Here is a 13,055-nt window from a genome sequence, read left to right as displayed (position 1 = left end):
TGAAACCAGAAATTGCCAAAGCCACCAGAAGCCACTCCAACATGAAACCAGATCTGGAGTTCACCAGGGGAAGGACATGCCCGGGTTTGAGGTGATTCCAACAGGTTCCGTGGTCAGTTCCCAGCTGGAATGTCAACACTGTGTTGTGCGTGGCTGTGGGACTGACACACGTCAGCTTTATTACTCTGGAAAAATTAGGAAGCCAGTTGCACGTGTGGAAACACATGGCATTTCCAGGGTTGGCCAAAGAGCCTACAATAAACTACCTTACCATCTCTTTCTCTTTGTTGCTGTGATTTAAAATGTCCACAAGTGTCATGGGACACCTTATCACAAATGTTAGTACAAGCTCTAATCAGACGTAAGATTTCCCCCATCTGTTCATTCACAGATAGCAATGGGAACTTCACTTTCTAAGACTTGAGGAGCAGGCTTCCTTGGTGGCACAGTGGTTGAGAATCTGCCTGCCGGTGCAGGGACGCGGGTTCGGGCCCTGGTCTGGGAGGATCCCACATGCCACGGAGCAACTGGGCCCGTGAGCCACAACCACTGAGCCTGCACGTCTGGAGCTTGTGCTCCGCAACAAGAGAGACTGCGACAGTGAGAGGCCCGTGTACCGCGATGAAGAGTGGCCCCCGCTCGCCGCAACTAGAGAAAGCCCTCGCACAGAAACGAAGACCCAACAAGAGCCAAAAAAATAAAATAAATAAATAAAAAATTTTAAAAAGACTTGAGGAGCTTAAAAAGCTCCACTGAAACTGCTAATTGCAGAGGCCCTGAAATGAGTACGGTCTTTCAAAAATATTAACAATAACAAAAATAAATAATATCAGGCAACTTGAAAACGAAATGCTTATTAAATCCTCTGGTCTCTGAAAGGGGGAAAGGGAATTAAGCTCCGATAGGGCAAGGAAGGTCACTACAGTGAGAACTTTTCCTCATGCTGATAACTTGATAACTACTGTCTTATTCAGTACTCAGGTTTTAAATAAAACTGACATTCAGGACTTCCCTGGTGGTGCAGTGGTTAAGAATCCGCCTGCCAATGCAGGGGACACGGGTTCGAGCCCTGGTCCGGGAAGATCCCACATGCCACGGAGCAACTAGGCCCGTGAGCCACAACTACTGAGCCTGCGCTCTAGAGCCCGTGAGCCACAACCGCTGAAGCCCGTGTGCCGCAACTACTGAAGCCTGCGTGCCTAGAGCCCGTGCTCTGCAACGAGAGAAGCCAACGCAGCGAGAAGCCTGCGCACCGCAACGAAGAGTATCCTCCACTCGCCGCAACTAGAGAAAGCCTGCATGCAGCAACGAAGACCCAACGCAGCCCAAAATAAATAAATAGATTAATTAATTAATTAGAAAAAGAAAGAAAATGAGAGGTACTAAAGGAGAGCGGAGGGGAAGGGGGGCATCCTAGGCAGAAGAATTAACACGGGAAACAACTCAGAGACCTAGCTGTACTGCTGGGCCCTGCTCCCTTGCCCTACTCTGTATGAAGTCTGGGGAGTTAGACGCTCATCTTCTGCCAGTTCTGCAAATGCCAATGAAATGGTGAGAAGAGCTGATCCTCAGTCAGTGCCCAAGAGAATCATGGGTGAGAGACTCCCTGCCGACGGGGGCAGGGAACGAGACCCATGTGAAGTCAGCCCTGGGAATGAACAAGATGGCAGCAGTTGTGGATTCTGCCCGACTCCACAGCACACCAAGCTCGTTACACCCTCCACTCACCAACACCCACTCCAACAATCACGCAGTAAATAAGATGAAATAATTATACCAGAGAACACCTGGTACACCCTGTGGACAGTAACTTCCCAGCAGAAAGAGTTAGACTAAAACTTTAGGGAATATGAGCACACTCATCTCCAGCGCTTGGTTAGGAGAAGCAGTTATGCACTTGTTCCTGTCCCATGCATCATTACGTGGCACTCTGGCCCAGAAAAGGAAACTCACACTTCCCTCATGGAAATCAGGACCACTAATTGCCACCCATGTCATTCGCCAGTTAGTGGTACTGAAGCAGGCAGCCTCCGCAGCCCAAGGTTCACGCAATTTTCTTTTGGCCTCAGATGGAGAAACAACACTCCGCAAAGGCCCCACCAACCTAGACACAGGCAAACTGCAGGAAACTCAAGAAAAATAGAAGCCAAAGAATAATGACAAGAAAATAAAAATGACCAGGGGAAAAGGATGTAAAAAAGGAATGAAAGAGAAGTGGGAAAGAGAGAAGGCCTCATCATAAAGGGTGTAGCTTATACCCCCCCACCAGCTTTTTGGGTGTTTTTCGGCCAGCTGCAATCTGGGTCGTTACTTTGCTCCCTCTTTTAACATCGCTGATGTGCAAGACATCCTTTAGACAGTGTTTGGACCCTTGAGAGAAGGCAGCAAGACGGCAGAGCACAGAGGACCAGTTCTCATGAAGCATGGAGAGAAGGCGCATCTGGAAGCAGGCAGGGTACAAGGACAGCATCCCTGTCCAGCTTTCTCCACTTTGAAAGAAAGAAAGAAGGGAAACATCTCTTTCTGCAAGCAGAGCTGTCCTCTGGACAAACTAGCTTGTCGAACGATCCCCTGGACTCCTGAGATAACAATTTTGTTGCTTTCTCACCCCTGCACCCACTTCCACGCCGCCTTCTGATCCAGAGGCATGTACATGTGCACCTGGGACACCCAGACGGTGCGTCAGGACACCCTGATGGGACCTCACATCTCCATCCTGGGGTTTTCACTGTAGTTTAAACAAAGCGCATCTGTGCTTCCCATGATAAAAATTTAACAGTATATAGACTAGGTGAAATCTTGGGCCACTTACCTGTGATACATTTGGGTTTCATGCTTTTATATCAGAAGCAGGTATAAAAAGTACTGAAAGAGATTTTTTTAGTGTTCAGAGACGTACTAAAGAAGGAGCGATACGGGAAGTGCTTATGCTGCCACACATTGTTCAAGCCTTTCTTTAAAAACAGTCAAAAATCTGCTGGGGAAAGTAGCATCTAGTCAAATGGACCAGGTATGTTTTTGATTTTTACATTTCTATCTCACAGTTGGATTTTAAAGAGCTGCTAACACCTCATGGGGAAGTTTGCAAATTTGTTTTTCTACATATGCCCTCTGGACCCACACTTGAGTGCTGTGGGTGTTCTCACTGTTCTGTCCCTTTGAGTCTTCTTAGTAGAGAATTTGGCGCCCCCAGCTGCCCCGACACCCAGAGGCAGGCCCGAGAGACACAGGCCCTGCGCCGCCTACAGAGAGCTCATCGAAGCTAGAGCGGGCGGGTTTGGTGAGAAAAATACCAAAGCCCCTTTTCTCCTGAACTCCTTGCAAGCAAGGGCTTCCTCAGCTGGAAGTAAATACCCTTTTTATTTACTTTACTTTTATAAACTTTAGTTTTCCAAAAGGGCTCTGTGAGCCGTCTGCGGGCTTTTAAGGCTTCCAAGTGGTCTTCTGTGAACCCCCTGCAGCGCCGACCACTGCGGAAGGTGTTCGGCAAATAAACAGGTGACGCATTTGATATTCTGACTGGTCTGACACGAATCTGAAGAATATCAAAGACATGATTCTCCCACCAAAAAACTCCCTTTTGACGTACCGCTCCCACACAGGTCAGTGAAGGGGAAAACACACCCAACGGCCAGAAACCAGGGACAGCACTGACCTGAGGGCAGCCTGGACCCAGGCCCGGCTTTCCGGGGGGCCACACAGCCAATCGGCGCAGAAGAGGGAAGCACCTCTCCTCAGACTCTACCGACACGGGACTTGCCGTTTCCCTTCCAGCTATGCCAAGCGGGGTGGTTACTTCCCTTACCTTGTATCTCTTTTTACAGCCGGGAACCGGGCAGGCGAAGGGCTTCTCCTCGCCCCCGTTCATGCACATGGAGCTGAGGATGGCTTCGGAGCTGATGGCGCTCTCTGTGGTCCAGGACTCATCGCTGTCCGACTCCTCGTACTCCACCTCCTCCTCGTCGTACTCGCTACCTGTGGGGCCAGAGAAACACAAGGCTATCAGGAGCGTGCCCCGCACGGCGCACGGCTCCTGCTGCCCTGGGAGAGAGCATGCAGGCGCCAAGGGGCTGCCAGTGCATCTAGTCCCCGGGACAGTCCTGGGGTGGGGGGCATATCTGCTTTCCCACGGGAGAGACCAGGGAAAGGGCTTCCCAGCGATTCATGGCGAGGAATTAGCTGTGCAAGAACTTGGACTCGGTACTCTGCGGCAAAGGTGATTGACTGCAAAGGTGCTGGGAAGGCTAAAACCAAAAATACCCAACTACGACAGACACACCCCTGCCCCAACACACAGACACACAGAGGGTGGGGGGCATATCTGCTTTCCCACGGGAGAGACCAGGGAAAGGGCTTCCCAGCGATTCATGGCGAGGAATTAGCTGTGCAAGAACTTGGACTCGGTACTCTGCGGCAAAGGTGATTGACTGCAAAGGTGCTGGGAAGGCTAAAACCAAAAATACCCAACTACGACAGACACACCCCTGCCCCAACACACAGACACACAGACACACACACACACACACACACACAGACACACACACACACACACACACGGTATGCCTGACATTACAATGGACAGAATTCTGTCCCCTTAGTTTTATGCTTTATTGGCATGGGGTTACATTTTACACTTACTAGGTATTTACACTTCAGTGGGAATTAATTTCAGATCTTTTTCTTTATAAGCTGAGCTGGGAAGACCATGAAGAAATTTAGAACTAAAAGGGTGTTACCCCAAGCTAGGGGACAGAAATGCCCAGAGCTCTGAGGGCACAATGTCATCATCATCATCAGAATGCAGGTCCAGCTCGAGGAAGACCAAACGATTCCCTACGGTACCTGTCCTCAGGGAACAGCACCTGCCTTTCAGCTACACAAAACCCTCCCTGGGAGGGAGGGCTGGGCCATCGCAGCAGACAGCTCAGACAGACGAGGGGATTCCCTTGTATCCTGGTTAAGAGCCCTGCTCAGAACTGAATTAAAAATCTGCTCTGCTGACTTCTGCCCAGGACGGCAGGGATGGAGAACCACTTCAACAAGCAGCCCCTCTTCGCTCTTTTTTTAACGAGGTCCACAGCCGTTTATTTGGAGCTTTTGCACAATATAACCCCGAAGGACATAATTCTACAGATCATAAACAGTGTAAAATAATATGTTGACAAGTCCTAATGCATTTACAAGCCCCGTGGAATAAATAGGAATTATAGCACAACATCAATAAGAATTATATGGTAGCAATTACAGTTGTGAAATTCATCCCCCAGGTGTGAGGCTAAATTGCGCCCGGGGCCTGCCTGGGTGCTCCATGGGCTCCCCCTGCTACAACTATTATTTCAACACCAGATATTGGCACTTTTATCGGGTTTCATTTTAATAGGCATTAGTAAGATTGTTTGAAGAGCCACTTGAGCCAGGAACAAGGACGCCAGCATCTGAGGCAAACAGTTAAAAGGATCCAGGAAGGAAGGAAGGGACCTCAAGGTGAATGAGTGCCTCGTATGGTTCAGGCACCCTGGCTGCATCAGCTCATTTAATCCTCTGGTGACCCTGTGGGGTGGAGTGTCACTTTCGTACACGTGAGGATATGAGCCCTGTGAGGCTCAAGAGCTGATGCATCCTCAATTAGCTAGTAAGGGAGTCACCTTTTCCCGGCAGATCTCTGGGGGTGGGGTGGGGTGCGTCTCTCTCAACCTCTGTGTCACTGGGCCTCCACCATCTACCACTCAGAATTCAAAGCAGCCTGCTTTGAAAGCCTGTTTAGAAAGTCAGGCGGTACAGAAAAAACGATTTGACAAAAATGAGGATCTGGAATTCAGTGTGGGTTTCAGTAAGCCCCGCTGCGCTTGGCTGGAGCCCCCAGAGACAAGAGACCCAGCTGGGAAGCGCTCATAGGACACACAGCACAGGGGTACTGCTCTGCCGCGTCCCTCGGTCCATGAGCAAATCTGGAAACCTGTTTCTAAGTAGGGCACTGTTTAGGACGTTTTACTCTTAAACAAATGCCACATGCTGGTGTCCTTTAAATTGCTTGTTAGAAAACTATAAATACTATTTCGCAAAGCTCTTCCACCAGGACTTGAGAAAGTGAGAATAACTAATTTACCCATCTAACCTGAATACCAAGAATCGCACAATGTGTACAACTGGGGGCAGGGCGAAAGCCTCCGACCAACCGAGGGCTTAATGAAGCCCAGCAGAAGATAAAACTTCAAAACTCTTCGGGATCAAAAGGGGCCAGGCCTGGGGGGTTAACGCTGTGGACACACTCGCCTGGAAACCATGCAGCATCCAGTCCCAAGTGGGGCAGGTAGGAGGACCACATGATCTACTGTCCGTGTCAGGATGCCTTTGCGAGTGAAAGCCAGCACGGGGACAACAGGCATACAAAACTGGGCCCCACACACACACACGTCCTCGTCATCGGCACACCACAAGGTCCTCTGGGTGCTTTGTGAAACTATCTCCCCTGGATGGGGATCGAGAAGGATCTGTTTCTACTTAGTTCTGTCCTATAACAAAGCCGAGCAAGGCCCAACCCTGGGTTCATGCCTTGGCTAGACATTGTCAGCTGAGTGACCAACCTACTTGGCCTCTACTTTCTCTTCTGTGAAATGGGGGAAAAAAATCTCTTCCTTACAGTTTAATTTAAGGATTAGAATTAATGTTTATAAAGCACCTGGCACAGGAGGACCTGCACATAGTGAGTGCTCAAAAAAACAGAAGACAGTATAATACTATTTTTGTAATAATACTATTTATAATATTACATGTAAAATAATATTTTTAGAAAGGTCTGTTGCGAAACCAAACAAAAAATAAGATAATTCTGATAGGTTTGGGCATCTCCACCAGAAAAAATACAAGAGGGATTCCATAACAAGAGAGGTGCTGTGCTGGCTGAGGACTGTTCGTGCAGATGCATCTACAGGGGCCAAGCTGGGAGCCCGTGTGAGCCCTGGTGCTGCCACCGACAAACTGTGTGACCCCAGGCAAGTGATGTTACCTCTCTGAGTTTTAGCGTCCTCATCTGTAAAATGGGCTGATAATACTACTACCTCTTAAGGTTGTTGTGAGGAGCAACTGAGTTCCCGTTTTTAAAAGTATTTAGAACAATGATACATGGTAAGCATTAAAGAAGCATTTGGTAAATAAACAGGCAAAAGGTCACGTGACCAGTTTACTTCATCCACTGTTCCCTCGCTTTCTCTTGAGGGTACTCACTTTTTAAAAACAGGAGTGGGGGGGGGGTCTACTGTTGCTTGTGTTCCTATACCCCAAGTGCCACCCTGTCATCAAACAGGAGAAATATCGCCAGCTGTGAGGCGGGTCCTGCAGCCAGAGGGCATCCTGCAGGTACAGGGGTTGCTATTGGCCCAGAAAGCCACACGAGCTCAGACGCTGACACCCACTTGGTGCTCATGTCTGGAAAACTTGCCAGCAGGGCCTGCACATCTCTGAACCCTAGGAAGTGCTAACCTGAAATGAGTTATGGCTTTAGTTCAGAAACACGTGGGCCAACCCTCTCTGCTTTGTTTTATTCATGTCCTCATGCCTTTCGAAGGAGAAAAGTCAACCCCAACCTGGTTCATTTTCAATCTCTGCTTCACCTGCCATCTCAAAACTGACTTCTGAACGAAGGGATCTGCAGCGCTTGCCAGCCCTCTGCTAGAGGAATTCTCTGCTAGAGAATTCCGCCCCCTGCCCCCCCATTTAGGGAAAGCAGGATGGAGCAAGGCTGACTCTCCTAGCAGGGGTCTCCCAGCGTTTTGATCCTCTCCTACATACCACTCAATAAGAAATTGCGGGCACTGCCCCCCGAGGGGGAGCGTGTGTGAATATACAGTTTATAAATGACATACATGTACTAACATATCACTATATAAAACAGATATGCAAATAAAAGGATGAGGATGAAATAGTTTAATAAATATATATATTAATATGAGAAATATTTTCCTTAGTAAGTGTAAAGATTTCATATCTCCTTCCGCCACCTCACAGATTGTCTTGTGCACCCACTTTGGAGCCCACTGCCTGGAGGGGTCAAACGGGCCCCATCACAGCCAGCTCTGAGGCTATCAGATATGATAAGCCTTTGGATTGTTCCAGGGGACAGGTATGGGGTGTTAAGTTAAGGAATGGATACGCTCATTCATTCACCCTGATCTTGAGTTAATGGGTGATCTCTGAGGCCCCGTGTGAGCCCCACCCTGTCAGCCTATCCGAGCAGGTGCTGGGCTCCAGCCACCAGACAGAGGGAGGACGCGGAATCAATTCAAGCTTCTAGTTCTGAGCGTCCATCACCCAGAATCCATAAAATGTTAATTGCCACATCAGTTTCTGAAGAAAAAAATTATAAAAAGTATCTTCTCTGTGTAAAAGAGGAAAAAGACCCCCAAACACCCTACCTGTAGTTGTAAGTAACTGGGGCAGGGAGGCGGGAGGAAAGCATGGGAGTCACAAGAAGAAATGTATCCCCCTGGGGCCCAGAAGAGGTGTCTGGGGGCAGGCTGGCAGGTGTCCTCCTAGCAAGCAGGGTTGGGGAACACTGAGTCGGTGAGTCAGAATTTTGCAACTAGAAGGAGAGGTGTTCAGCAGTCTATCTGGGCGGCCTCCCTTTCTCCAGGGCTACTGACTGGGGATTCTAGCAGGGAAAGACTACGCTGTGGTGAGTACCGGTTCATCTTTCTCTCTCCCCTCTTCTCTCCACCTCCCACCCTTTCCTTCCTACAAGTCAACCCTAAGCCCCGGCAACTGAAAGGGACAAGCGCTCAAACACAAAACAGAAAACTTGCTGTAGGCCAACACCTCCTCCCCACCCTGACCGTCTTGAAGAGTCCAGAGGAGAGCATTCTCACAACTAAAGAAAAAGCCTGAAGGCCTTAATTAAGAAAAGCAGATGAAAACCCCATGGACGTGGCTTCTTTAGAGCGACGGAGGCTGGTTCTTTGGCTTCTAGAAGTGCCACCCTTTCCTCTGGGTTGTGGCACCTGGGGAGGCTGTCAGCGCAGGGACACAAACTATAAAGACACTGCCCTTGTATTTTAAAACAAAGATTGACTGACTGGGTTATATTTCTAATTTGGATGAACTTGTTCTCTTAGAAGAGAGAACACCTTCAAAGATCTGCATCTCAGAGACACAAAGGACAGAGGGCTGGGATGCTGGATGAACTGCCATGGGGGATTTACAATGGGGATTCAGCCAAGCAATTATTTTGTTAGGATGGTTACTGTTTTTGCTGATGCTCTGGTTACAAAGTCCCATAGCTTTGAGGCTCTGCCCAACCTTGGTTCTCCCGTAAGCCCTGTTATTTTTACTGTACTAATGGCACAATATGAAGATTTGAGGAATGCACAAAGGCATGATAGCCAAAATGCCTGTTTTCTTTTTCTTTGATCTGGCCTCCTTTTGCTTTAAATCATTTGCTACTTAAATTCTGGCACTTAATTCTCCATCTAACCTGACCTGTGCCTACTTGGATTTTTTTTTTTTTTTTTTTGGCTGCGTTGGGTCTTCGTTGCCGTGCGTGGGCTTTCTCTAGCTGCGGTGCGCGGGCTTCTCACTGCAGTGGCTTCTCTTGCTGTGGAGCACAGGCTCTAGGTGTGCAGGCTTCAGTAGTTGTGGCAGGCGGGCTCAGTAGTTGTGGTGCACGGGCTTAGTTGCTCCGCGGCATGTGGGATCTTCCCGGACCAGGGCTGGAACCCGTATCCCCTGCATTGGCAGGCGGATTCTTAACCACTGTGCCACCAGGGAAGTCCCAACTTGGATTTTTTTTTTAAATAAAAATTGTAGCTGCCTAAGAGCGAGCAAATTTTGCTTTACACGTGCATTTCTGGAAGCAGAAGGGGTTGGGAGATCCCTCGCCATTTAGGTGGTGGGGTGGCTCCTGTGAGCCTGGCATGGGGACAGGTGTTTTCCATGGAACATGAGGTTCAGGAGTTGAGGGACGTGCCCAAGGTCATCCAGCTAGATACAGGCAGACTGGACTGGTACTCGGGTCTTCAGTTTCAAAGTTTGTGCTTCTTTGATTTATTTTCAAATGGAATATCCCTGATCGAGGGAGGTAAAGATTTGACACACAGAGCAAAGCCCTGCAAGTGCTGGGGAGGAGGGAGTCCCAGCCACATGTGGGCCGGGCGTGTGAGCGTGTGGGAAGCACAGGGCTAGCCTCGTACAGTCAGGCAGGGGTGGGCCCTGCCCTCCTGGGTGGTGGCCTCCAGTGTTCCAAAGAAAAGCTCCATGAGTGGATTTTTTTCAGGCTCTTCTTAGTCTTAGTCACTAAGCAATTTAAAAATGACTTTTTTACCAAGGTTAGAGTTTCTACAAGAAAATGTCACTTCATCTTGTACGGTCACAGGTAGGAATTGGCAGGCACTAATTTTTCTCAGGTTGAATTTTCCACTGTCATCCTCCACGGCTGCACGATCCCCATCATGGGGGCCTGAGGCAGGCAGGACAGTGGCTAAGGGAAGTGCCTCTGGGTGGGCCCAAGAGCTCAAGCCAGCATTTCAGTGTGGGAAATGAGCAAACCTAGTAGGTAGGATTTCATAGGGCAGGACTATAAAAGATTCTACAGGGGGCTTCCCTGGTGGCGCAGTGGTTGAGAGTCCGCCTGCTGATGCAGGGGACCCGGGTTCGTGCCCCGGTCCGGGAAGATCCCACATGCCTTGGAGCGGCTGGGCCCGTGAGCCGTGGCCGCTGAGCCTGCGCGTCCGGAGGCTGTGCTCCGCAACGGGAGAGGCCGCAACAGTGAGAGGCCCGCGTACCGCAAAAAAAAAAAAAAGATTCTACAGGACTGCCGGAAGATTCCTCCCGGTTGTCGGCCAAGGAAGTAAAAATCAGAGCTGGTTTCATGAATCACATGAAAAGACAAGGGGTCCAGAGTCCGTGTACACATGTACATCCATATCCACCGACCTGGACGAGCCCACTTCATGGCCCAGGAGCCAGCTGAGTGTCTCCGTCAAGCTCACCCTCACTTGCCACAAGGGCCATTTCAAACCTTGTTCACCCCCTCCAGCTTCTACCCACCGCCTCTGTCCTCTGCTCACCTCTTTACTCTGTGAAGATGGCCCCGACCTATTTTAGGGCCTATAGGGTTCTCGTTCTTTGTATTCATAAACAGAGTGACACACAGATAGATAAAAATAAGTCAACCTTTTCCAGAAACCCAATATGCCACATTTTTCTTTCCACACAGATCATTAATATTCATGCAAAAGTGATAACTGCAGCGACAGCAAATTCAAACTCTTCTGGGGTGTCAAACTCTCCTGGGGTGTCAGACTCTGGCAAGGACATTAGCAAAGAGTTGCCTTTCTGCCTTACGGACTTATCATTATAAATTAGCTTTAATTGGTACTGACCCACTTTATACAAGCTGAAGCAACAACAATCTAAATGAACTGTGATTACAACGGAAGACACACTGGTGCCTCTGGGGACCGTCACCAAGTCTCAAAACTTCTTGACCTCCTAGCTCCTGGCCTCTGCTCATTCCTAGAATATCATTCTCCCGTCTCCTCCTTAACTGTGGAACTGGTCCTGGTTCTCCAAGTCAGAAGTAATGCCTCCCTCAGAAGACTAAACACTTTCTAATGTATTAGGAGGCTCTTCCACAGTGCCCAGGGCAGTGCTTGCACTTAAGGAGCCAACAGACATGTGTTTGTTGAATGAATGAATGAGGGAATACACTTCACAGACTCCAGTGGTAGAAAGGGAGCCAAGATTACACAGTCTCTACTCTTGGCCTCCTACGGTCTTAAACAAAGAAAAGTAAATTAGATGATCTCAGTTGCCTGCTTAAAACCCTCCAATGGCTTCCCACAGCAAGGAGCAGCCCCATGCCCTGTCGTGACCTTACTCCATATCGTAGTTGCTTGGATCTTTACTATCTGGAGGACATTTTTTTTTTTTAATAAGAAAACTTAACAACTACTTATGCAGTTGACCCTTGAACAACATGGGTTTGAACTTATATGCATGGGTCCACTTATATGCAGACCTTTTTTCAATAGTAACTACTTAGTACCACACGATCCTTGGCTAGTTGAATCCATGGATATGGAGGAACTGTGGATATGAAGGGCCAACTAAATTATACTCAGATTTTTGACTGCGTGGAGGGTTAGCGCCTCCAACACCGTCCCCGCGCACACACACACCGGTTTTCAACAGTCAATTGTATTTGGTTTAGTGCTAAATTTTTACACCTATAAACCTATCTAACAAACATTTCTAAATATTAAGATGCTATTAAATAAATAAAAACTATCTAAAATTAGACTGTATTTACACATTTAAGTGTTGGTTACAAACTTAGATCCACACATTTCAACAAAATGATGCCAATTTACCATTTAAGTAGATAAGCTTAATATCTTAAAAACAGACAAATCATACAAATGATCACAGTGACCACAAAACCTACATTTAACCTATTACACAAGTCGGGCTTACAGATTTATTTCTGCATTATTTCCATCCTTAGGTTTGGCCTTCTTGGGGTACAAGAATCTGATGACTAAAAGAAACAGGAGCTGATGTTGGCCAGTGGAAGATAGGGGTTCCAAGTTATTGACCACCTGACCCTTGGCGAGGACCATCAGGGCAAGATGATGCAAGAGTGAGTCTGCATTTCCTGGGCTGGATGCCTAGGTCTTCTTTACTCAAGGTTGGCTTGTTCCACAACAGGATTTTTAAAGCCCCTGTCTTTCTTGCCACTTGACGTCTTCAGTATAATTCCCAGGCCTGTTGGAGAACTCACCTCCCAGGGGACCAGGGATTCCCTGCCGGCCACACCGCTCCTTCCCCCATCTGGCAAGCCACTCCCACTCAGGACCTCTTCCCACTTGTTTGGGACCAGGCTGGCCTTTCCTACTCCTGCCCCAGTTGCTACTTTTCCTGCAACTATAAGGCTTACTCACAATTCCCTGCCAATCTGCTAACGGAGGTGGGGAAAAAGAACACCTATGTATATATATATATATATATATATTTTTTTTTTTTTTTTGCAGTACCCGGGCCTCTCACTGCTGTGGCCTCTCCCG

General features: G+C 48.4%; 1 protein-coding gene across 1 annotated transcript in view; it reads right to left on the bottom strand.

Annotated features, from left to right (window-relative positions):
• The window catches only part of JAZF1 (JAZF zinc finger 1), a 342,624-nt gene that overhangs the window by 4,934 nt on the left and 324,635 nt on the right, over positions 1–13,055 (bottom strand). Inside the window, exon 4 of the mRNA XM_028489958.2 lies at positions 3,806–3,975. Within this exon, the coding sequence (XP_028345759.1) occupies positions 3,806–3,975 (170 nt within the window). The remainder of the gene's footprint in view (positions 1–3,805; positions 3,976–13,055) is intronic.

The sequence above is a fragment of the Physeter macrocephalus genome, chromosome 5 (assembly GCF_002837175.3).
Source record: "Physeter macrocephalus isolate SW-GA chromosome 5, ASM283717v5, whole genome shotgun sequence".
NCBI classification, from domain to species: domain Eukaryota; kingdom Metazoa; phylum Chordata; class Mammalia; order Artiodactyla; family Physeteridae; genus Physeter; species Physeter macrocephalus.
The sequence above is the reverse complement of the archived record's forward strand: the minus strand, read 5'-3'. Positions and strand labels throughout refer to the sequence as shown.